A 26,965-nucleotide genomic window follows, 5' to 3' on the forward strand; every position below is an offset into this window, starting at 1 on the left:
GGGAAACGTTAGTAAAGCTGCACAATTACAGCCATTTCATAGATTATAGATCATAGAATCCTACAGTACAGAAGGAGGCCATTCAGCCCATCCAGTCTGCACAATCCCAGCCAGGCCCTATCCCTATGACCATGCATTTTCCTTAGCTAGATCCTCTGACACTAGGGGAAATTTAGCATAGCCAATTCACCTAACCTGCACATCTTTGGACTGTGGGAGAAAACCGGAGCACCCAGAGGAAACCCACATAGACACGAGGACAACGTACAAACTCCACACAGACATTGACCCAAGCTGGGATTCGAACCCAAGTCCCGGGTGCTGTGAGGTTGTTAACAACTGTGCCATTGTGCCGCCGTGGGACCTTCACTATGCTAATTAGCTACCCACTTCCACAGACTGGGCAACTAATCCACTTTTCAGGCCACTCCAGGGAAACCTCCCAACGCAACTCCGCCTTATTTCCTTCCTCCCACCCTCCCTATTTAAACAACCCCACTACCACAAGATAGGAGCCCCATTCAGCTGGAGACATGTAGGAAGCTAAGTGCAGCCATGAGGCTACTGTTTTGTTATTAATAAATCTTTTATGTGTTCACAAATGAAATCTGTGAAAATGCATCACTACATCTTCCAATTTCATTTTTGTTTTCATTTCAATAAAAAGGCAAGAAATATTTGTGAAGGGGAATGAAAAATCACTCTTCAAGCACTCGTGGACAGCTAATTCGGCCTTCATCAGTCAGATATAGTGCAATCAGATGCTGATAAAGCTCCTTTTATTCCCCCAAAATACTATGTGTCAGCACCAGACTTAAAAAAATACAACTGTGCTGCACTAGTGTGACAAATTTTTCACTTTCCACACCAGCTATCCAATGGTGAGATTGCCAATAATTATGAACTGAGAGGCAATTTTCTGTTGTAGGTCAATCCCCATTAGAAACTAAGTGAACCATTATAACCAGTAAATTGAGAAGGCATTCATCCCAACAGGCCAGAATGAAGGCCCAGAGTTAAAAGGCTAGATACTAATTCAATATACTATCCATTGTACTCTCTGAAGTTTTAATAGTGTAGGATGTTAATAAAATGTTACTAGTCAAAAATAGACCCCTTTTTTCCCCTTTAACAATGAATTGATCCTGTGGAGTGACATTATTAATTCCACTTTTAATCAGGTAAAAATCACACATCAGTATGAACTTTGAAAATTGTTATACTTATGTGGCATTTTATGTGCGCCTTTTAATTGCTTTTTAACTTCTGATGGGTTATCTGACCATTTCCCTTTTTTGAACTTAGTGTGAAAAAGAAATTAAGACAACCTGAAGAATCACAAGCATAGCTGGTCTGAGAATAGGGATAATTTAAAGTGCTATAGATATAAAGTTATATCTATGGCATGTTGCTGGACAGAATGGAAAGCACTATACTTCGTCAATGTTATGCCTGATATTGGAGTGTTTCAACAGTGATAGTGAATGGTCAATGGGATATGGGTTATTGTTATTATATTCTAATGTAAGTTGGTGAAGGGAAGAACTGGAGCCAATCTTTACACACTTTTCTAAGCACTTATTTGCTGAATTATACATTACAGTGATGCACCTCTTGATCCACAGCCACAGTTTCAGCCTCTGCCTATTTATAGGGGGACAAGTGAACCCCAGTGAATGTCTACCTTCTACGTACATATAAACATACATGTTGTAAAATCAGCAATGGTCATTCTTTATTTCAATGTGGACAGGAAAAGAAACATGATGGGAGGAGAGTCTCAACCCAAGCTATCTTGTTGCATGAATGTATGGGGGGGGGCGGTGGGGGGAGCAATTCTCCCAGCACAAAGCAGTGCAGCGGGCCAAGAGACACAAGTGGAGGCCATGTAGCAGAGATTGAGACTGCCAGGGGTGGGGAGAGGGAAGAGGGGAGATTGAGGCAGGCTGGTGAGGAGAATGGTTGGGGTTGAACACATCCAGGAGGCCAGCGATTGGGTGGTGGTGGGGAGATCACATGACCAGTAATGCCAGTTGCGGGTTTAGCCAGCAACTTAGCTGGCCAGCGACTGGGAGGCCGGCAGTGCAAGGTTACTGCATGTGCACCGATATCCTCAATGACAGATCAGCGCATGCACACTGGCCCACTCAGTGCTATGCTGCTGGCTTCTTCAGCAGGGATAGGCATTGCCCACTGATTCTTAGCATGATTCACGCTAGTGCGTACTGTGATGCACAGCATGTGGGAGATCCATTTTGAAAATCCTGCTGAAAAATTCAGTTTTACTCCAGAATTTGACACTTAGAATTTTTTTTGGAGAATTTCATCCATGATCTTTTTTGATGGAAGCAATCGTACCAAAAAAAAAATTCAAATATATACCTCTTCAGCTTGCATCATTTTAAAAACTTCTCCAAATTCAGAGTTTTCACCAGTTCCAATTACAATGCCCTGGACACAAGAAACAAACAAATTAAAAACATCACATAAGCTCACAAAATACATTCAGATTTGTAGCAGAATCCATCTAATCTATTGATCAAATGCAAAACTGATTCTGAATGGATTTCATAACTTTTGGAATTGCTTTGCTGGATTTGTGCAGAAAGCAAATATTAAAAGAAGGTTGTGGAGGCAGACATTTCAGAATAACTGGCTGTCAGTTCCTTCCTTCATCAGTCATGCACAGAAATGATGTCTTGCCTAACAGAATTTGAGTAACAATATGAACTATGTAAAATGTTGCACTGATGCCATATTCTTCTGCATTATTCTGCTCAGGCAGTTATGAGCCAATCTAATACAGAAGTATACATTGGAATTGATCAGGAACACATTTAAGAATTACCTGCAAAATAACTTACAAATGTCAAGCAGTCTGGATCTGGAGAGCAACCAACTTGACTAACATTATTGATTCTGCAGAAGTGAGATTTTAAGTCTAAAGCCAAGACTTTGGAGCATTTGCCAGAAGTGTCCTGCATGAACTATCAGTAGCTCGGACCCAAATGGTGAGAATTCAGGATAAATCTTGGGAACATTGAGAAACGCCCTGAAGGGGAGAAGGCAATGGATACTTGGAGGATTTGTGTTGAGGAGGCAGGGCAGTAAAAGTTTTAAGTTTATTTATTAGCGTCAGAAGTAGGCTTACATTAACACTGCAATGAAGTTACTGTGAAAATTCCCTAGTCGCCACAATCCGGCACCTGTTCGGGTACACAGAGGGAGAGTATAGCATGGCCAATGTACCTAACCAGCATGTCTTTCAGACTGTGGGAGGAAACTGGAGCACACAGGGGAAATTCACACAGACACAGGGAGAACGTATAGACTCTGCACAGACAATGACCCAGGAATTGAACCCGGGTCCCTGGCACTGTGAGGCAGCAGTGCTAACCACCGTGCCATTATTGCTGCTGCAGTAAAACAGTAGGTCATTTGGAGTGGGGACAGGTGACTCAGAGTGTTGCACATCCAGGTATTCATTCAGTTGACTTCGAGGAGGCAGCTTAGACACTGCGATGGGTTTGGGGAATATTACATAAGTGGTTGGAACGAAAGGCAAATGAAATGTGATGTAATGGATTAAATATCGCGAAGAGGAAAACAGGAGACACGCATGCTCTGTGAACAGAATCAAAATAATCAAAGTTAAAACTGAAAAATTAAGAGATCAGCGTTCACCTGGTAGAGTACTGTGCTCAATCAACACAGCAAATAGGATATCTTACAATGTGACTAAAACAGCAAAATAAAATCGTAAGAGTTCATAGTATAGTCATATAATACTCTTGTGCATGCATCAAAAGGATGCTATCACATCAAACTAGCGCAAAAGACATTCATAAAGCTGCAGTAAATTAGGTCAAGAATGTACTGATAAACAAGGAGTAATTTCCATGGAGTTGCAATATAGTCAGATTGCTACTCTGCTCCTCGTTACTTACTCTGAAATTTCAGCCATACCTTTCTCGCCTGATATTCTGAGAAAGGTCCAGTGCAGTGAGTTCCTCAGGTCTTGTGTCAAGGGCAACTGAGTCAAAGGAAAGGAAGTCAAGACCTTGTTTACAGCACTATCTGCCATAAAGATCTATGCACTTTGAGAAGTGAGGGAGAAGGCAAGTATATAAATATATGTGGATGCAATTGCAGTTGTAGGCAATCAGTGCTATAGTTAGCCAGAACTTTTCAAACACAATGCTTTACATCATTTTAATTTTCCCCCAGAAATGTTGTTACTTTCACAATTCACAGGGTGGTACAGTGGTTAGCACTGCTGCTTCACAGTACCAGGGACCCAGGTTCAATTCCTGGCTTGGGTCATTGGTGGTAGGGAGTCTGCACATTCTCCCTGTGGCTGCACGGGTTCTCTCCAAGTGCTCCGGTTTCCTTCCACAGTCCAAAAAACTGTTGGTTAAGTACATTTGCCAGGCTAAGTTCTCCCTCGGTGTACCCGAACAGGCGCCGGAGTGTGGCGATTAGGGTATTTTCACATTAACTCAGTTGCAGTGTTAACATAAGCCCACCTGTGACACTAATAAATGAACTTTAAACAATTTTCCTCTTGACTAATTTCTTCCAAATTTCCATTTTTTTTATTATTTGAGGGGGGTGTAGCCATTAAAAATAGTAAGACTCAGCATGCATAAATTGTCAATTTAGCTACCAATTTGTAAATAAGATTTTTTATTTCTACTGCACTAAATCTAACGATAATTATTCATTGTGCACAGGTCCACACTTTCTTGCAGTGATTTTTTATGTACCCTCAATCAAGTGAGGTCTGTGTCCTGCCCATCTTCAGCAACAACCAGTGTGGGAATTGTGCATTCTAAGAGGTTAGTTCATAAGCAACAGAGAGGCTTGAGAGCAAGTCTCTACCCACTCTTCCTTAGGAGAAAGGCAAAACTAAGTTGCAAGCTAAAAATGGAAATGGAAAATAAACTATATGGGCACTGATAATAAATAGTGCAATTATTCGATAGTGCAACATTTCAGGACCTTCCTTGGGGATGAGTTTAATGTTTCAGCTTGAGAAAGAAAAAAGAAATTTATTAAAATAGATACCTTTCCATTCCCACATCGTACCAGGGTTCCCATGAATGCAATGTTTTGAAGAGAAGTCAAATCCCCAGCTTCTGACAAGGTGGCGGAACTTTTGTTACAAGCTTCTGACTCCCCGGTGAAACTTGATTCGTCGATCAACAGATCAGCAGCCTAAACTCCAAAGCAATAAAACCAGTCAGTCAGTCTGAATATACAGATAGTAACAAAATGAAACATCTTCAAAATGATTAGGATATTTCTATTTGTTATTAAAATACCGGTGCAAAAACTGAAGCTGCAATCATTAGTTGAAGCACAGATCTATAACACGAGTTATGCACCTTATACTGTGGTTTAAAAGAAAGCTGTGCGCTGTACATTAACAGTAAACATTAAATTAATTACACTGCAATTGCCATTTCTGCATGCGCATTTGTGTGTGCGTTTTGGCTGCCGCTCTGGACTCAAAATGCATTATTTCTATCTCACTTTCTTTTGTTTTTCTCTTGACTTCCCTTATGCCATTCTCTCCCATATCAACCCCCACCTGTGCTTTGCCATATCTCCTTTTCATTTCTTCCCTCTTCTGTACTTTGCTCATCACCACGCTCCACCCCCCGCCCCTTTAGCCACCTTCAAATCATTACTCCAATCCATTACCATCAACTGAGGTTTTCAAATTTATTTTGTTGGGAATTAGACCTGATTAAAATCATTGGAACAGAAAACCGAGCTCACCAGGGTGATCCCACACCCTGCTCCCTGATTGGTTCTCCAGGTCATGTGGCCCTTGCTATGCAGGTGGATCCCTAAAGGAGCAACCACCACAAGTATCCGCCAAACATGATGTGTAAAAGTTCAAGTCACACTCTGCCACACACGGCATCTCTGGGAGATTCATAACACAGTAAGAAGGCTCACAACACCAGGTTAAAGTCCAACAGGTTTATTTGATAGCACAAGCTTTTGGAGTGTTACTCCTTGTTCAGGTGAGTGAAGAGTTGTGTTCACACACAGGGCATACATAGATACAGACTCAATTTACAAGGTAATGGTTGGAATGCAAGTCTTTACAGGTACAGACAATGTGAGTGGAGAGAGGGTTACGTTGTCTGTGCCCCACATTGCACCTCACTGTACCTCACATTGCCCTGTTTGTGAACGCAACTCTTCACTCAACTGAAGAAGGAGTAACACTCTGAAAGCTTGTACCAAATAAACCTGTTGGACTTTAACCTGGTGTTGTGAGACTTCTTTCTGTGCTTACCCCAGTCTAATGCCAGCATCTCCACATCAAGACTCATAACAGACAATGTTTGCCAATTCATCTCTTCTAAGCTTTGCACACACATGGAACTTCAGCAATTCATGAGAAGTCCCCTATACCACAATCCAATGGTCTGATGAAATGGGTGGTTTGCTCAGACTAATCATCTTCCAGAGAAATGTGCATGGCTTCACACAGATTACTATGCCGCATTGCTCAGCCTGCGGAATCTACCACAACAGTGCCTGCCCCTTGTCAGCATAATAACTCTTCTCCAGGCGCACCAGGATCACAATTCCTAACGCCAAGGCTCTGCTGCAGTCCAAACTTGAGACTAATGTGAAAGGTGCCCTCAAGTAATGCAGACTGAGAAACAAAACACACTGTGATCAAGATGCCCACAGCTTCAGCCATCTAAAATACAGTCAAATGGTCAGGATTCAGATTGCATGTGCCTTGAGCAATTGGTGGTGATACACAGCCATGCCTTACAAATGAACAGTTAGATAGTAGTCTCAGACAGTGCTCACTACGTATTGTCACCTTCTAGAGGTCTCAGAACAAGCATCAACAGATGATACCATCACTTCAGCCACTCTACACCAGTGGGCATGCAGACACTGCCAGAGGTCAACATAGTGAGCGCTACACCCACTGGGTACACTGGCAGAAAGCTCCAGGCCTTCCACACTAAGGGCACCAGACAGAGAAAGATTACACCACCACCAATCGGCATAAATACACTCAACGTATGTGTGAGCAAACTTAGCATAAGATTTCAAGTCTGGCTTTCAAATCTAATATTTCTACAGCAAAAAAGTGTGCAGTGAGGGGGCAGGGGAGGAGACACGCTGAGCTATGCCCCAGTTGCAACAGCTTAATGTGTACCTCAGTGGATACGTAAATAGTTATGCATTGTTAGTTTATTTAACTTGCATCTTACACAATGGTCCATACATAGTTTCCTGTTGCGCACACTGTCACATTTAATGCCACTGAATGCTTCAACTAAATGAGAAAGATGAAAACCGAGAGTGCATCCCACTGATGGACACAAAGAATCCCACCACAGAGGTGCCCCTTCTTCCCCAATACCACTTAGCTGGAGGCCAGGGAAGAGGTATGGCAAAAGGATTTAGCGAAAACAACCATAAAAACACTCTGTTCTGATTTCAAACTATTATCCTGTACAATAAACATTGTTCTGTGGGTCCATTAAGCTGACCAGTTACCGGAAGAAGAACAATCTCTTCTTTTATGCTCTTAAAGAAAAGCTGATTTGCAAACAACAGGCTCTAAACTAAAACTAAATAAACCAAATGGCTGATGTTTGCGGTGATAGACTGATAACCTTAGATGGGTATAATTAACTGGTGTTTGTTCTGAATGTACAGTGGAAAGTAAGATTTATGCTTTATGCACATCAGTATTTGTTAATCAGTACTTAGAACCACATGCAGCAAAAGCTTCAGAAACAACCAGTCAACTTCAGCCATTCCCTCCTCTTTCAATGCTGACTGTGTATACAACTCTTTGAACATCTACTTCACTATAGATCAACACTTATAGTTTTATTCCAATTATTTATATTAGCCCTACATTATATTAGCTACTCCTAAAACACACACACAGAAATTGTAGGATAACACTAAAAAATATGCAGGAACATTAGCATATTATTCCCAGTCCAAAATTGCTTAATGTTACCATACATCATTATATCACCTGGGCCAAAAATCTGAGCAATCTGTAAATTTGCAGAATGATGTAATCTTATTTGCCATTATTTTCAATAGTTGGTAGGTATTTGAGTTATTGGCTTGTTAAAGTAATGCACCTGCATGGTAGCCCCTCTGTCATGATGTGAATAACCTGTTACTGCAGGCTGATTCTGTTGTCAGGGCTGTGTGGCTTTGTGGACAGGTTATTCAAAAGCTATCTGGGTTAAATGTCAGAGGAAACTTAGAAAACTTTTTAGTCAGCATCTGACCATTTTGGGAGACAATAGACAACGCTTCTGGATTGAACTCCATCTATTGTGGCTGTAGAGGACGGTTCATGAGTGGCAGTCCCTTCCGCAGCTGGCACAGATGAATAGTGTCAGCCTAAGGTTGACCGATGATTCTTCCTTTCGCCAGGCTCCCTTCTCCATTCATTTTACCCTCTGCTTTTATCTTGATGCCCTCCTTGACTGCTTGTCTTTATTAATTGAAATATCAATCATCACTTCAAATTATGGAGCTTTTGTCATTCATTCATTCTTGAGATGGGAATGTTGCTAACAAAAGCTAACATTTGTCACCTATTCATAATTTCCCTTCAGAAGTTGATGCTGACCTATCAGTAGATTATCTATTGCTATTCTGCTGATTTGCTAAGCTGCTGGAATGGCTGAGAAATTGCAGCTATGAGGAGATATTGGATAGGCCTGTGTAGATTTCCTTACAGCAGAGGAGCCTGAGGGGTAACCTGATTGAGGTGCACAAAATTATGAGGAGCCCAGACAGGAAAGGCTTGTTTCCCCTAATGAGAGGTCAATTATCAGGGGGCACAGATTGAAGATGACCGGTAAGACTAATGGTGATGTTAGGAAAAGTTTTTCACCTGGGGGAGGTAGATGTCTGTAATTCGCTGCAGAGATTGCATGCTATAAGCATGCACGCACAGATATAATGATGTACAGTGATGGAGGCAGAAAACCTCAATTCATGCATCTGTGTATGCACCAGAAGTGCTATAACCTGCAAGGCTATGGACCCAGTGTTGGAAGGTGGGATTAGAATGGGCAACTAGTTTATTTTCAGCCGTTTGGACAAATGGGGCTTATTTTTTATGGTAAGAACATAAAAGAAAACCAACCTCAAAGAGTCTGATATCTGCAGGGACTCGATCACCAACTGAAATGTACACAGTGTCGCCCAGCACAAGTTCCCTTGCAAGCAAGTGCTCCAATTTGCCTTCACGAATACTGCACAAGATGACAGACATGTTAATATTAATGCACATCTTTTGAGACATAAAATCTCAACTTGTTGTCTATTTAAACGTTACTTGATTTCTATTCTTCGAAAGATTATTGACAAAATTTTCCTTGCATCTGCCCCAGATACGTGATCACAACTTTAATCGGAAATGCATTGGAAGTACTATTAACACCCAAAGGTTTTTTCAGCGCTTCAGAGTTATGAGAGCTAAGTGCCAACAGTTACAAGAAAATTCCTGTCCTATGCATCATTCTCCCAATTGACCATGGAGGATTGCTCCCACATCTCGTTTTGAAATATTTAGAGGTATCACCTACCAGTTACATTCTGGAGGGATTAGTTTGCCTAGCTCTTGCAGAGACTTCTCAGAACGGTACTCCTGTTTAAAAAAAAAGTTATTAAGCAACAGAAGGATTTTAAGTCATTAATTTCACAAAGTTTTCCACTGAACAAACAAGTAAATAAATGTATCTTACCTGCACAAAGGCAACTGTGACAACGATCACTATAGCCTATAGAATGAATAACATTGAGTTACTTTGTTGTGTATGAGATAATTTCTGTTTCACAAATATACAAAATTTCTCCAAATAAATGTATTTTCGCATCTGGATATTTTTTAATTCGCCACTTGTGTCAGAAATTGCTGCAGTACTTTAGAACTTTATTGAGTCATCTCAGGCCGAAAGCTCAAGAACCATAGGACCTACCGTGCAGAAGAAGTTTGCACCAATCACAATCACACCCAGACCCTATCCCCATAACCCCATGTATTTATCCTAGCTAGTCCCCCTCGCACTAAGAGGCAATTTAGCAAGGCCAAACAATCTAACCTGCACATCTTTGGACTGTGGAAGGAAACCACGACACCTGGAAGAAACCCATGCAGACACTGGGAGAATGTGCAAACTCCACACAGACAGTGACCCAAGTTGGGAATTGAAGCCAGATCCCTGGTGCTGTAAGGCAGCCATGCTAGCCATTGTGCCAACATACCATTACTTTCCTAAAAACTCAGGCCGGGATTTTCCTTCTGTTCCCGCTGGCGGGATCTATTGTTCCCATTGAAGGCAAAGCTCCATGCTGAGTTCCCTGGAGACACAGTCAGAGAGCATCGCAAATGGCCACTGACTTCGATGGGACTGAAAGATCCCACAGGTGGCCAATGATGAGCTGCCTCGGCCACCAGAAAACATACTATTTTGGGGAGGTGGGGGGAAAAAGGGATCTCATTCATCTCCTCCCCATACCTCTGATGAAAAGAGTTGACTGCTGCCCAGGCACGGATATTAGGCCAGAAAGGTTCCGTGTTGCTAATTGTTCAGCAGCTGGACATTGTATTTCTGAAGCTAGGCAAGACCAAAGTGATTTAATGGGATTCTGCATACCACTGTTTAAAAATCCTATAATGCAAAAAAAAGTGCTTTCATCCTGTCTTTCCGTAGATTAAGTAACAAAGGTCTTTTTGCTATAATACCAGTTTTTTGCTTAATATATCTTTGCCTGGTTACCCGTCACTGAAGATGGGCAGGGGTAAGGTTTTTTACCCTCTTTGTCAAGAAAATACCTCAAAAACCAAGGGCAGCTTTCAATGTAAATTTGGTTCACAGATGGTATACGGCGTGAGGAAGAACTGATCAATTTTTGATAAAGAATTCTTGAATTAACATTAGAAGACAGGGTGAATTGACTTTTCTTATGAGTGTTTGTGGGTTGCTGTATTTAGAATGTTGTTGATTATCTTAGAACATTACGGGTTGTCTTCCCACTGGCGTGATCTATTGTTCCCATTGAAGGCAAAGCTCCATGCTGAGTTCCCTGGAGACGCAGTCATACAGCAACGTAAATGGCCATTGACTTCGATGGGACCAAAAGATTCCACAGGTGGCCAATGATGAGCTGCCTCGGCCACCAGAAAACATACTATTTGGAGGAGGTGGGGGGGGGAAGTGTAGTGCAAAGTATCTCAATTATCTAAATATCAGCAGGATAGTCAGGGCAGATTTGGTCAGCAAGATGGAAAGTCTTTATAAAAAGATTTATTTTTTCAGCTTTGTGGTTACAGTACATCAACCAGGCAGGAAAGAGCCTCAACAGCTGCATAATGGTAATAACATTGAGTTAACATCACACGGCATGTCCTTTTCACTTGTTTCTTAATATCCTTGATGTCCTCTTCAGGACTTCAAAATGAACAGGAGGCACTATGTTAACATATTGAAATCAGGCTTCTACTGTGCAAGCTGCCAACAAAACGGTAGAGGAAGCTGCTGATTCCTGAAGTTAAGTGGTTTCATGGGCGGTATGGTGGTACCGTGGTTAGCACTGTTGCCTCACAGTGCCAGGGACCTGAATTCGATTTCAGCCTTGGGTGTCTGTGTGGATTTTGCACATTCTCTCCATGTCTGCATAGGAGCAGAATTGATAGCAGAGATCAGAGAGCCTGAGCTGTTAATCAAATGATGTTTCCTTTGGGGCCCCAGTATTCTTGTATATTAATGGCTGTCTGGGCTCTCAACCAAGCAGATATAATGCATCATAGCACCACTCTTTTTGCCAATTATCCTTCATCTGTGTCCTCTAGCTAACATCTCCTGAGTCCTGATAAAATGCTGCACTAGCAGCTGTCTGCTTGAAGACCTGAACAGCTGGTATATGTGTTCTGTCCTTACTTTTTCTTCCCACACTCTCAACCAAGACAAAGAAGAAAATCTCAGCCAAATGCCCAGGACCAGAGGCTGAAATTTTTAAATCAATTACTAAAATAGTCAAGTAAATTACTGGGCATTTTCACCCTTTGGAGAAACAACTTCAATGTTTAGCTCATTAAGTACTTTTACCACTTCTCTTTGTAATCCTTTTAAAAAATGTCTGTACATGCTTTGCTTTTAAGACCCATCATTTACATTTGATTTTTTTTACTGTGAAAAGTTGGTTCCCCCATTCTCCCATCTCTCCCTCACCAAAAACAAAATAGATCAAAGTAAGATGCCAAATTGCATTCACTGACAGAGCTGATTAGGTGAATATTTATACATACCACTGTTATACTCACTGCATCTTCAATCTCTTTAGTGATGATACTAATAACAGCTGAGGCCAGAAGCAACAGAATAAGAGGATTCTTGAACTAGGATTGAAACCAAAAATTAATCACTGCGCAAAATAACACTAATTACATATCAAAATACTAATCTCTGGTTCTAATATACCTGTCATGTTTTTGTAAGTATCTGGGGTTCTTGTAAAATAATTCATTTGTGTCTGGATGAAATTAGTGTGATTGTAAAAGCTGAGACAAATTTGTCTTTTTCTTTAAATTAAGCTTTCACGTTGTCTTCTGACACATACATAATGAACAATGCATCCTCAATCGTGCTAAATAAACAAAACGTAGTGACTTAAGAGAGGAAGTGTGTGGTGTAATGTTGACTCAATAGAGTCAAGGTCATATAAAAACAGATTGAATCTTAGTCAAACAGTCAAATGTTAACAGTTCAAAGAGGAATAAGCATGAATTAACTGATATTTTCCAATATATTTATAACTGTGCATACCCAAGTACGTAAACCCATCAGTTGACAGGTTATTTTAACTCACAAGTACTTCAAGTTAATCATTTTTAAAAATCTCAACATAAAACCTCTTCCAACGTTTTGTAGAAATAAATGTACACAACACTAATGTTATGATTTACCCATGAAGGCCATAATTTCAGATGGAAATACAAATATTTTAAACCAGTGTCACTGATTAACGATAGCAATACATCATTTGTATAAAAACATAAAATTTCCATAAGCAAAATTTGTTTACCTTTTAAAGAAATTAAAAACCTGCTTATGAGCAACAAAGACAACTAATCCCAACTCCTTCCTCTCACCAATGTTCCCTCCTAACACAATTGCAGTGAGTTAATATCGCCACACTTTTTCCAGTCCCAATCATATTCTTATTTGGTTCCACTTGGATTACAGCCATTGCTACTTCAGAAGTCATTCCTTGTCCTGCTTTGCAGTTTTCCAAAGATCTCTCCCTAGTCTCTTCTTCTCCCTCATCCACATGCTATCCCTTAGTCATTGCATCCAAGGACATTAGGTCAGATTTTCACCCTCACAAAGGGGTGAGTGCAAAGGTGAGCGGACATGAAAATTCAGCAAAAACTGATGCTGGCACCTTCTTGGCCTGGGCCATTTTCCTGGAATTGGGATGCAGGACAGAAGGGCTATTGCATGCAAGTGTATAAGGCTTATAAACACTCACTGTGGCTTTGCCAGCTGTCCAGAGGCAGTGTCCTGGTGGCAAATCTTTGGGAACTGTTGAGGGATGAAGGAGAAGGAGGAATGAGCAGGGATCTCAGTAGGCATTAATAGCTTCCCTGCATCTCCAACTATAGCTGCTATGGGAAGATATCCTGTAGAGAGATTCCACCTCCATAATGGCAACCCAGCTTCCGAGTCCTGAACTGCAGGCTGCTGTTCCTTCTAAGCTGAAGGGCCTTCTACTGGATCTCCAGCTTCACACTTAGGTCACTAATTGGCTATTTGGGAAATGTTGCCCACTCAGGGCAGGGTTGTGACCCCATTTGGCCCCAACATTGGAATCCTGAATTAAAACCCAACATCTTGTCTCTGAATTTGGCTTCCATGTGTTTTCTGGCTGTGTCCAAATGTCCCTCACCACATCTGTTGACATCTCCAATGGTTACAAGTTTTGCCAGACGTCTTGCCCAACATCCAGAATGAACTGCAATTTCCTCCAGTTAGACAGTGGGAAACAAAAGCCATTGTCTTTGGCTGTCACAAGTCCATACTCATCACTAATTCTGTCCCCTTTCCTGGTACTATCTCTAGTTGAACCGGACTGTTTCAACTATTGTGTCCAATTTTGCCCTGGGTTGTGTGGCTGACTCTATATTTCCCCAGTGACAAAAACCACTAAGTTCCACCTTTGCAACATCTTTTGCTTCTGCCTCGCCTTAATCTACCAGTTGCTAAAACTGTGATCCATAATTTAGTTTTCTGTACACTTGACTATTTCAATGCTCCCCTGGATAGGCTCCCATACAAGTCTTCCAAAGGTCTCATCTTTCTCTTTTATTTGTACCCTTCTCCGGCCTTACAATAAACCTCCCTGAACTCCACTTTGAGTTTATTCACATAGGCAGCCACCTTCAGGCACCATGCCCTTGAATTCTCTTCCAAAACACTCCTGCCTCTTTACTTCCTTTGAGATTTCCTTAAAATCTACCTGATCGGCTGTGCTTTTGTTTACGTTGGAGGCTGCCAATGCCAGCAGTGATCTGCCGTGAATGCCTAAGATTCCTGAGACACTGTTATTCAGTCAGGGTGAGGAAAATGATCCTGTATGTGTGTACTCCCTATGTTGGATCTATTACTTTATTTGGGCTGGAGCTCCATGTCCAACACTTCTATGGAGTGGCACATGACAATGGAAGAGGCAATTTCTGTTGATGTTGTTTGCTGCTTCTATTGTTCCCCAATAAAGGATCCATGCTATAGCTATTTAAGTTGCGCCCATGCTGCAGTGAGGGCTGACAGCAGGGAAATTCAGATCAAGGTTAATAAGGTCCAAAAAACGTGAAGAAATTACTCGAGAGCAGGGAAAGCAGGATCTCGAAACAAGAGCCATGAGAATAAGCCTTTCATGCAGGGTAGCCAGCAGCCGTGTAATTTTACTATTTAAAGGCTTTTGGCCTTTCTGTTTTGTTGAGTAACAGTTTCCTGTTTTATTCTCACCTTGTTGACCCTGGCAAGTTCCACATAGTTTGGAAACCATGTGCTGACAGTTAAAGCCAGAATGCTGACTTAAATCCAAAATTAACTGACTATTTAAATATTTAAAGTACTTACTCCCAACAGCTCCGTTGGATGTTCGTACTTGCCTCCACACACTCCCCGGTCAAACCCCCTAGAACAGGAAGGATCATGTTGGATTCCTGACCCACTGATACTTTAAGATTTAAAATCGGGGCAGATTTAAAATGTGGTTAGCATTGCTGCCTCACAGCGTCAGGGACCTGGGTTCAATTCTGGCCTTAGATGACTACCTGTGTGGAGTTTGCACGTTCTCCCAGTGTCCGCATGGATTGCCTCCAGGTGCTCAGGCTTCCTCCCACACTTCAATGATGTGCAGGTTAACTGGATTGGCCATGCTAAGTCGCCCCTTAGTGTCAGGGGGACTCACAAGGGTAAGTAGGGATTAAGGGGATAGGGCCTGGGGAGTGGGGCGGTTGCAGTTGGTGCAGGCTCGATGGGCCGAATGGCCTCCTTCTGCACTGTCAGGATTCTATGATCCCACCCATACTCGCACCTAACCTCTGTTGGTAGTTAAAATACTGTACCCTGCGTCTGCAAAAGGCCAAATTGCCTCTTGTCACGTGTAACTTTGAAAGACAACCCCACAATTAACACAAGGTCAAGGTTATATTCAAATATAACCCAAGGTTATATCCTACACATTCGGATGCACACATGCTAAGCATTACCTGTCCAAGGTATTTCTTCCAAATTGGTTCATGTTTAGACACTTCAAAATCATTCCATCCATATAGCTGTCGACGTTCGAGCACATGAACCTCTTTGAGACCATTCTGCAAGTCAGCCTGGGATTAAACGCAAAGGTACATTTCAAAAATCGCTGTTAGAAAGTAGTTTAAAGTAGCACTCAATACATCTTTCCAAATTCATATGTTCAAAATAAAACTTCCTTTTGGCAATTTTACGTGTTTTCTATCCACTTTTTAATAAGGTCACATCCAACATTTGATTACTTGAGCGCAGCAATAAGGAATCCTGGTAAAATTGAAGCAAATGGGAATCAGAGGAAAATCTTCCCACTGGCTGGGCTCATCCTAACACAGAGGAAGATGGTTGAGGTTGCTGAGCCTAAGGATATTGCTGCAGGATCTCTTCAGTGTAGTGTCCCAGGTGCAATCATCTTCAGCTGCTTCATTCTTCCATGCATAAAGCCAGAAATGGGGACATGGGATCATTCATATTGCAATCATCAGTGTTCAGTACCATTCACAAATCCTCAGATAATGAAACCGACCCTGCCAGTACATAGCAACATTCAGGCTTCAGCTAATAAGTAGCAAGTAACATTTGTATTACAGAGTGCCAGGTAGTGGCCATTCCAACAAAGAAGTCCCAACCACCTTTCCTTGACATTCAACGGTATTACCATGTTGAATCACCAATCAACAACACCTTCAATGTCACCACTGACAAGAAAATTAACTGAACAAGTACACAAATGTGGCTACAATAGCAGGTCACAGCAGCTGACAGAAATCATAGAATCCCTACAGTGCAGAAGGAAGCTATTCGGCCCATCGAGCCTGTACCAATCACAATCCCACCTGGGCCTTACCCCAAAACCCCATACATTTACTCTAGCTAGTTCTCCTAACACTAAGGGGTAATTTAGCATGGCCAATCCACCTAACCTGCACATCTTTGGACTGTGGGAGGAAACTGGAGCACCCGGAGGAAACCCATGCAGATGTGGGAAGAATGTGCAAACAGTTACCCAAGCCAGGAATCAAACCTGTGTCCCTGGGGCTGTGAGGCAGCAGTGCTAACCACATCTTTGAGCGGCATTGTAAGCAACATTTAGTCTTGGTTGGTTCGTATTCCAGGTGGTTTGAACTCGACTAGCTGCCAAACATGACGCATGCCACAGTTGTCATCAAGCTCAAGAGACACTTTGCCACAAATGGTATCCCTCAGCGACTCATGGCAGACAACGCGCGCCAATTCATCTCCCTGGAATTTCAGAACTTTGCAAAAGAAAGGGAGACCTGAGCATATCATAAGCAGTCCCCCCCATATCCATAATCAAACAGCCTGGTGGAACAGGCAATACGCTCAGCTAAGCACTGTTCAGAGAAATGTGCCCAGGATCGCACAAATTATTATGCGGCACTCCTCAACCAGTGAAATCTACCACAACAGGGCCTGCTTTCATCAGCACAATGACTCTTTTCTAGGTGCACCAAGACCATAATCCCTAATGCCGAGGCTCTGCTGCAGCCCAAACTTGAACTCAATGTGAATGCTAACCTCATGCAATGCAGACTGTGAACACACAGGGAACCATGATTGAGATGCCCTGTAACACCAGATCCAACAGTCAGGATCCAGACCACACATGGCCATGACTAGCTGGCAGTAATACATAGCCATGTCCTGCAACTGAACAGTTACGTGGTGTGCACCATCTGATGCTGCTATGTATACAACTGCTGGCATCTTCTATAGCTATCAGAAGCAGCACCAACAGATGGCATAGCACTTTAGTCATTGGGCACATGGCACAAGTTCCCAACACCAGTGGATATGCAGACTACTCTGGAGGCCAACACAGGAGCCCTGCATCCACAGAACACACTGACAGAACATTCTGGGTCACCCAGATCAGCCAAAGAAAGACTGCATTACCACCAAGCAGCATAATCACATGCTCAAGGTATTTGAGCAAACTAGACATGAAGTTCCTGGACATAAGTACTACTTAGCCTAGTACTGGCTTTTGAATTCGGCTTTCTACAACAGAAAAAAGGGGTGAGGAGAAGAACATAACGAACTATAACAGCTTAATCCATGCCTCTATAGATATGTAAATAGTTATGAATTGTTAGCTTGTTTAACTTGTATGTTACATAATGGTCTATACAGTTTCCTATTTTTGCGCACCGTTACATGTCATGCCAGTAGCTGCTCCACCTAAATGTAAACAGAGTGATCTTGTGAGAACATGGTGACATGGCTACAAAAGAGGTCACGTGGCAGGAGCGTGTATGTTATCTCTGGCAGCACAGGCAGAGCACAAGTGTTGAAGTAGCTGCTAAGCTTTTGGATAAACTACTTTTTGCTGAAAGTCCATGCTGTCAGTGATTCAGGGAACCAATGCAGTTATGCTGGCCATGCCAGAAACACTTTTGAATGAATAAAAGTATCACTGTAACAGAACCCAATTGTGGGGAAATTGGTCTTGTATGACCAAAGCCATTAGTGTGCTGCATTAGGAAAACACAACTTATTACAGGATGCAGTGGACGCTGAAAGCAACCAATTACAGAATTAATATTAATCTCTAAAGAGGCATCAAAAGAGCATTCACAACAGAAATAGGAAAATCACTAATAGCATACATTTTATGTGGTCAAAAAATTAGCTGTATAAAACTGATTAGTACATATCTGAATTCTAAATTTTTGCCTATATTACTGTTGATTTAACATTTGAGAAAAGTACCAGTTCCATTCATTACTTAGGGATGAAAGATAGACCAAAATAGAAATTGGTTCTCGCACCATTTTCTGCTTGGAAAAAGGGAAAGACAACAAAGACTATTTCAGGGCACAAGATCTGAATCTGCAGTTATGGAGGCCACAATGGTGAAAATTACCTGGTAGATCCCCTTGGTAGCTGCCCAAAAAAGATGCAAAACTATTTATACGTGATAGATAAGGATCCTATCTCCTGTTTTGGGCCTCTATGCAGAAATGGTTCTGGATTAAGTAAGAAAGGTGCTTTTCTCAATATTCTTCAGCAGTTTCTACAATACAAGCAGTAGCTGTCATCAACATTTAGACTATTAAAAACAAAATTAAGGAAAAGTAGTTCCCTGAGCAGGCAGGAGTGGGTGTGCTCCACTGGCTAGATAAAACGTGTGCAGCAACACCTGCATCTCCTCCCACCCGAGACATGTGGTCTGATTTTCAGATTTACACAACTAACAAGCTGTCTATGGAGGAGTGGCAGGCACTGCCAGCATGGTGGTGCAGCGGTTAGGACTGCTGCCTCACAGCCCCAGGGATCCGGGTTCAATTCCAGCCTTGGGTCACCATCTGTGTGGTGACCCACCATCTGTGTAGTGACCCACATGCTCCCCATGTCTGAAAGGGTTTCCTGCAGGTGCTCCGGTTTCCATCCACAGTCCAAAGGTATGCAGGTTAGATGGATTGGCCATACTAATTTGCCCATTAGTGTGTGTGGGGGGGGGGGGTGATTAGCGAGCTAACTATATGGGGATAGGGCCTGGGTAAGATTAGTCAGTGTAGACTTGATGGGCTGAGTGGCCTCCTGCTGCACTGTATGATTCAATGATTGTTGAGGACTATTTTAATCTATGGAATGTAGACTTCCACATAATCATTGCAATATCTGGTGGGAAAATCTGCTAACACCACCTGCACTAAAAATAGATTTTCCAAGCTTGGTATGGTTCCTGCTGTGACCAAGTCAGCAAGAAGCTACAAAGGTTGTGAATGAAGCCCACTTCATTATGCAAACCAGCCTCCCATCCATTGATTTAGTCTACACTTCCCGTTTCGAAAAAGCAGCCATCATAATCAAAGACCCCACACATCCCGGATATACACTCTTCCACATTCTTCTGTCGGGAAAAAGATCCAAAAGTCTGAAGGTACATCCCAACCGACTCAAGAATAGCTTTTTTCCTGTCACCAGGCTTTTGAGGAGACATACCTTCCATTCAGTTGATCTTTCTCTACATCCTAGCTATGACTGTAACATAACATTCTGCCTTCTTCTTCCCTTCTCTATGAATGGCATGCTTTGTTTGTATGGCATGCTAGAACAATACTTTTCATTGTATACAAATACATGTGATAGTAATAAATCAAATAAAAAAAAAAAAATGCCAATTTTCAAACACCTTCTCAACCAGTTTACAACTGGAGATTTTGGCTCTCTGCCCAAATGCATGCCTTTGGCTTTATCTGTTGTTGAGCCATAGTACTGTGATACTTAGCTATGGGTAAGCTGAGGAGGCAGGATCTGAACCTACCTGATTTGAAGTGGGGATTGAACTCTGTGCTGTTGGTGTTAATTTGATCCATAGACTAGCTGTCTATAGCCCACTCAACTAACTGGTCCAGTTTAAGGAATATGAAAACACAAGTACTAAGTTTACATAATGAAAGTGCCTTCAGCAAATTTTTCACATGCCATGCGAACTAGTCAACAAATACTATTCCAACAGGAAAATATGGTGAATTCTTCTTTTCGTCAAAATATTTTCTCACCTGTAGATCATTTACTAGCTCATCCAAGTACCGAGTGCTGGCTTCTTTTGAAGACACAGGTACAATTGGTGGGGTTTTGCTACTAACTTTTAGTTCCTGGAGTTCTTCATTCTCCTGCTGACAGAGAGAAAAATGTTTCTTCAATTATTGTGAATGCATAAGTTATCATATAGTTGAAGCTATAATTTATAATCCTTTGCTTACTCCACACATTTTACACTGATTTATAGAAATTAATTTATTAATCATTAAAGGTACACTATAGACAGACAAAATAGGGATAAATTTGCTCTGCATTTGATATTTGTCCAACTATGCAACTAAACTGGATTGTCTTTCTGGCTCATATTTTACTTCTACTCATAACACACGTTGCACAAAAATGTAATGACTACACATTCAACCATCTGCACTGATTTAAATTGTGCCTTTTTCCTTGTTCACTCAACCTGTGCAAACAGAAATGCACAATATTGCTGTATCGCATGAATGAAAAGGACAACACACTCAAGACATTGACACCATGTAGAGCCAAATGGTCTTCTGCTCTGCTTGACATCACGCTTCATTCTGCATTATGCACCATTCCATTTCCAATTTCAAATAAGATCACACTTGTGCCTATAGGCTTCTTCGTTCGGTTGTCACAATCTTACATTCACAGAACACAAAAGGGTATCATGGATTTTGTCATGTATAACCATTTTATATTGTACTTTGCACTGTTTTAAGTTGTTTCCTTTTGTACTTTGGTAAGTTACATTATTTTGAAGCAAGTTAACTTTAGGAATAAATGCAATTGTGACCAAGTAACCCTTGCTCAAAACAAATTGTAAACAATCAAATTAGTCTCCTTTAGCTGTAATAGCGCATCTTACTTGTTCTGTGTACTTCCTCATCTTAGTCTGCATCTACCCTTGTCATCCTAATTCCAACCAGATCTTATTTAATTCCTTCTGAAGCATGAATGCCCCTGATTTATAGAAATTGTCATTGAAAACTATGCAGTCTGCACAGGAATGGGGTCAGGAATCCTGGAATTGGGATCTGCCCATCATTTTTAAAACTGCTCCTGAGTATTCCTGATTGAAGGTGTAGGCCTGGATTTTCAATTACAATTTTAAATCCCTGGAGATAATACTGAAGTTATATTTATGCAGTTATATAGCATAAGGAAAACAAACTGGGAATCTGTACCACAGAACTTCAATGTGGAACCGCCTTAATTTATTTATTGGTGTCACACGTAGGCTTACATTAAAACTGCAATAATGTTACTGTGACAATCCCCTAGTCACCACACTCTGGCACCTGTTCAAGTACACTGAAGGAGAATTTACCACAACCAATGCAGCTCAAAAAAGACAGTAGGACTAGGGGGCACAGCCTCAAGATAAAGGGGAGGCGGTTTAGAACGGAGTTGAGGAGGAACTTCTTCACTCAAAGGGTGGTGAATCTCTGGAATTCTCTGCCCGTTGAAGTGGTGGAGGCTGCCTTGCTAAATATTTTTAAGAAGCGGGTTGATGGGTTCTTGATAAGAGAGGGGATTAAGGGTTATGGGGAGAGGGCGGGAAAGTGGAACTGAGCCACAACAGATCAGCCATGATCTTATTGAATGGCGGGGCAGGCTCGAAGGGCTAGATGGCCTACTCCTGCTCCTATTTCTTATGTCCTTATGTTATCTAACAAATACGTCTTTTGGACCATGGGAGGAAACCAGAGCACCCAGAGAAAACCTACGCTGACACGGGGAGAATATGCAGATGCCACGCAGACAGTCACCCAAGTTGGGAATCAAACCCAGATCCATGGTGCTGTGAGGTTGTGTGTCACTGTGGAGTGGCATGGTGGCACAGTGTTTAGCATTGCTGCCTCAGTGCTAACCACATATGCTGAAAAAGCAAATGTTAATTTTGTGTCCTGTTACAATCCCCATTGAGACCAATAAACGTAAAAAAAATTAGAACTTCCAGTTAATGTTGAAAGAATTTTGCAGCAGGATTTCACATTTTAAAACTTTTACTGTAACAAATATTAAAAGCACTATTAGCCAAACACCATTTTTGTTTTGTTGGCAATTTGTACTTTAAACTATAGGGTGGAACATTCTCCTTTTATACTTAACATACATCACACTCCCCAGGATAGTCCTTATAGCAAACACTCCATACTTGCTCCCAGCTTCCACTGGGCCCCTATATCTGTGCCCTGTTATGATCCACATAGAGACTGATAACCTTTTAAAATTACATGAGTATGGTCAGATGCGTTCAGGAATGAAGTGAGTGGGAAGAGGAACTATAAATTACAAGCTGAAAGCATGACATGTCAAGATTTTAATGTAACAAATGAACATATTTTCTTCTCGTGGACAATTTGTACTTTAAAGAAGAGAAGGATATTCGCTATTATACTTCAAACACAATGCCCCTATATCGCCATGTTGCCAAGTGCCCATCTTTAGGCATTTTGCTCAGTTTTCAGTGAGTTTCTTAAATCCACCAGAAGCACTAAAGGCTGTTCTGATGATTCTTCTTTCCCTTGGCTATGCCAGGATAAAATTCCTGGAATCTTTGAAAAGCCGCAGAATGTGTCTCTTCAATTAGAGATTGCCTCCCTCACATCACATCCGGCCCTTTTAGCTCACAAAACCAAGCAGCCTTTTCTTTCTGTTAACCATACAGAACAGCTGCCTGCCTGAGATAGTTATTTATTTGTCGGGAAGTCTGTGACTGGAGCTCAAAGATGACTTCCTCTGGAAGTGCGTTGTGTTAGAAGTATAAGAGGGAACGTCCCTCTCTGTACTTCAAAATACAAATTGTCCACAAGAAGAAAATATGTTCATTTGTTACGTGAAATCTTAACATGTCATTCTTTTCAACTTTCAGCTCATTAATTCAAATGTAATTTTAAAAAGGTTATGTGGATCATAACAGGGTGTAGATTCTCTTCCTCATAACATTAACCTTGCTTTCAGTTAGAAATGCTAATTAAGCATCTTGGGACCCAACCTGCTTTTGTCTAGGAGTAAATGGACATCACGTTCCTGCAAGTTCCTCTCCAAGTCACACACCATCCTGACTTGGAACTAAATTAGAGTTCCTTTGCTGTCACTGGGTCAAAATCGTGGAACTCCTTAACAGCATTGTGGCTCACATCTCAAGAACAAATTAATAATAAAACAAGAACAAATTAATGACAAACCAAATTCCTTTTAACTTTTTTTGAACATTGATATTACAGCCAATAATTACACAATATGATCAATGAGGGGAACTCATTTATTTCTCTACCTGCTGTGGGCAAGGAAAATTAAGTTTTGGATATCTTGTATTCCAGAGGACTGATGTGATAGATAGAATCCCAGACTTGAAGGGTTGAGGAGAGATTTGTGCACCAAGGCTGTTGTCAAAGAGTTTAAAGTCCGATACCTACAACACCTTTTTGTCACTTTGGGAGGCTCACAGTCTACTCACTCAGAGACTGCTGCCATTAGCTCCAGAGCGTAAATACTTTGCGTTGTCCTTTCAGTAAAACAACCTAAGTCTTCCTTTGATCTCCAACAATCAAACCATCCAGGCTTATTGTCAGGCAGAGTACGGAACAGGTCACATGGTCCCTTCAACTATCTACATTTGGAGCTACAATCACAAAACATAATAAACTTATAAACCTCATTATTGTAGCAGTCCTTTTTAGATCTAATCCCCAAATCTAAGCTAAACTTTGCTTACCTCTAGCATGTCTTTCAGCATTTTAAAAGGATTTGAAAAATGTCCCCCTCTTTGACAAAAGTCTTGGTGCACAAATCTCTCCTCAACCCTTCAAATCTGGGATTCCTATCTAACACATCAGTCTTCCTCTGGAACACAAGATATCCAAAACTTCTGAGTGTTTCCTTGTCCCCAGCAGGTAGAGAAATAAATGAGTTCCCTTCATTGATCATATTGCGTAATTATTGGCTGTAATATCAATGTTCAAGAAAAGTTAAAAGGAATTTAGTTTATTATTAATTTGTTCTCGTTTTATTATTAATTTGTTCTTGGAATGTGAGCCACAGTGCTGTTAAGGAGTTCCATGATTTTGACCCAGTGACAGCAAAGGAACTCTGATACAGTTCCAAGTCAGGATGGAGAGGAACTTGCAGGTGCTGGTGCTCTCAATCATCTCCTGGCTTGGTTCTTCCAGGTATGTAAAAGATCACAGCTTTGGAACATAATGTCCAAGGAGACTTAAGTTGCTGCTGTCATCTTAGGCAGTTGTGCGGGATTGCTTTCACTTCATTTCAATGGCTCGGAGTTGAGTCTGAGATTCAATGCACCATCTGCAGGTCAGTGGAGAATTGAGTAGGTGAGCTGTTTGGACTCTGTGCCTTCCTGAATTAATCTTTTCACTTTGGTTAGTCACAAGCCTCATGAGCCACCTGAGAATTTTAACCTCTTTAGAGATGCTTTGAAAGGACACCACTTTACATTTCTCCTGCCTTGTTTTGAGTCTCCAGCTGTGACCAAGTTTAGGGTAGAGCCGTTGTTTTGAGAGTCCAGTGTTAGGTATATAGACAGTATGTTCTGCCTCATGTGACTGGTTTTGAATGCCTAGCACCTCGATTGTGGGCACATTGGTTTTTGAGAGAACACTGCTTTTGACCCATCTTTCTTACCACTGGATTTGGAGGATCTTGTGAAAGCACTGCTTCTGGTACTTCTCCAGTGTTTTGAGATGCCTGCTGTAGGTTGATCAAGTCTCCAAAACATTTGGGAGTAAGGAGATCCCTGTTGACTTGCAAATCGAAATCTTAGTCTTGGGTCTGAGATCCTGGTCCTCAAATACTCTTTTCCTCAATCAGCCAAAGGCTCAGCTGGCACTTTCAAGATGATAATGCATTTCAGTTGTCTATGTCTGCCTTCTTGACAGGAGGCCCCCCAAGACTACCTTCCTCTCCCTTGTAGGTAACCAACCTTCAAGTAAATGGCCTGAACATAAGCATTTAACAACAATCCATATGTACTGATGTATCTGAATTTTGCAATTGTCATAAATCCTGTGATCACAGTCATTTGTATTGTGTGTGCATTGACTGGAATAAAGAAATATTATTGAAAATGGTCAACGTTTTCCAGGATGTCACATTGATCTTAAATTGTTAGGGGAAAGATATTGTGCTGTGGGAACTGTTTGGAAAAAGGATCTTAGTTTCTGGGTGTTTACTGAAAGCCAAATTTCCTTGTATGCAATAGGGTCATAGAGGTTACAGTACGGAAACAGGTCCTTCAGCCAACTTTCTCATGCCGCCCAGATTTTACCATTCAGCTAGTCCCAATTGCCTGCATTTGGCCCATATTCCTCTATACCAATTTTACTTATGTTTAAAAAACAAAATTGTACCCACCTCTACTACTGCCTCTGGCAGCTCATGTCAGACGCTCACCATCTTCTGTATGAAAGAATTGCTCCTCTGGACCCTTTTGCATCTCTTCCCCTCTCACCTTAAACTTATGCCCTGTGGTTTTAGACTCCCCCACCTTTAGGAAAAGATGGTGACTATCTACCTTATCTATGCCCCTCATTATTTTACAGACCTCCATTAGATTACCTCTAAGCCTCCTACACTCCAGAGAAAAAGGACACAGCCTCTCCTTAGCACTCAAACCATCAAGTCCTGATCGCATCTTAGTAAATATTTTCTGCACTCTTTCTAGTTTAATAATATTCTATAGTATGTTAATGACCAGAACTGTACATAGTATTCCAAGTGTGGCCTTTGGAGATGTATTCAACAATGCTCTGGCGTTCAGTTTAAGTGAGCGTGCACGTGTGTCATCTCCATACTGGAACTCAATGAGTGAAGTTGGTGTGATTTTGGTTTTGGACTGAAGACAGTGTCAATTTAATACTTTTTCTTCTATTTTGTAAGCTATCTCCACAGCTGCCTGTAATTGTCTGGAGGTGAGGTGCAACATTGCAGCCAGGACGATGGCAAATAAATTTGAATTCCAATAAATTTGTCAGACATGACTTCCCCTTAACAAATCCGTGCTGTGTCTGCTCTATCAAACAATTCTTCAAGGTGCCTCGCTATTTCTCCTTCGATGATGGATTCAAGCATTTTTCCAACAACAGACGTTAAACTAACAGCCTATAATTCCCTGCCTTTTGCCAGCTACCCTTTTTAAACAGCGGCATAACATTAGTTTTCCAATCTTCCAGCACTTCCCTGGAATCCAGCGAAGTTTGGTAAATAATCACTAAGGCATCGACTATCACCTCTGCCATTTCCTTCAGAACCCTGGGATGCATTCCATCCTGTTCTGGGGACTTGTCCAACATCAGTCCCGCTAGTTGATCAAGCACTACCTCTCTAGTGACAGTAATTGCATTCAGGCCCTCAACTCCTACCATCCTTCTATCTTTAATACCCGGCAAACTATTCGCGTCCTCCTCCGTGAAGACCGAGGCAAAAAACTTATTTAAGGTCTCAGCCATTACCTCATCCCCCACCACTAAATCTCCCCTCTCACCCTCTAAGGGTCCAACATTCACTCTAGCCAGCCTCCTCCTCTTTATATATTTATTAAAAAATATATATTCTGA

At 41.5% G+C, this 26,965-nt stretch overlaps 1 protein-coding gene across 3 annotated transcripts in view; it reads right to left on the reverse strand.

Annotated features, from left to right (window-relative positions):
- The window catches only part of LOC145341801 (calcium-transporting ATPase type 2C member 2-like), a 67,008-nt gene that overhangs the window by 29,957 nt on the left and 10,086 nt on the right, over positions 1-26,965 (reverse strand). For 2 of the 3 annotated variants that reach the window (XM_080186745.1, XM_080186743.1), the window contains exons 2-9: positions 20,375-20,491; positions 15,806-15,922; positions 12,338-12,427; positions 9,774-9,809; positions 9,615-9,676; positions 9,173-9,281; positions 5,068-5,217; positions 2,383-2,451 (exon numbers count right to left, since the gene is read on the reverse strand). In XM_080186745.1, the coding sequence (XP_080042871.1) occupies positions 2,383-2,451; positions 5,068-5,217; positions 9,173-9,281; positions 9,615-9,676; positions 9,774-9,809; positions 12,338-12,427; positions 15,806-15,922; positions 20,375-20,491 (750 nt within the window). The remainder of the gene's footprint in view (positions 1-2,382; positions 2,452-5,067; positions 5,218-9,172; positions 9,282-9,614; positions 9,677-9,773; positions 9,810-12,337; positions 12,428-15,805; positions 15,923-20,374; positions 20,492-26,965) is intronic. The other variant, XM_080186744.1, reaches the window with a different exon arrangement.

This window comes from Carcharhinus amblyrhynchos, chromosome 4, assembly GCF_965287045.1.
Source record: "Carcharhinus amblyrhynchos chromosome 4, sCarAmb.v2.hapA, whole genome shotgun sequence".
Taxonomy (NCBI): domain Eukaryota; kingdom Metazoa; phylum Chordata; class Chondrichthyes; order Carcharhiniformes; family Carcharhinidae; genus Carcharhinus; species Carcharhinus amblyrhynchos.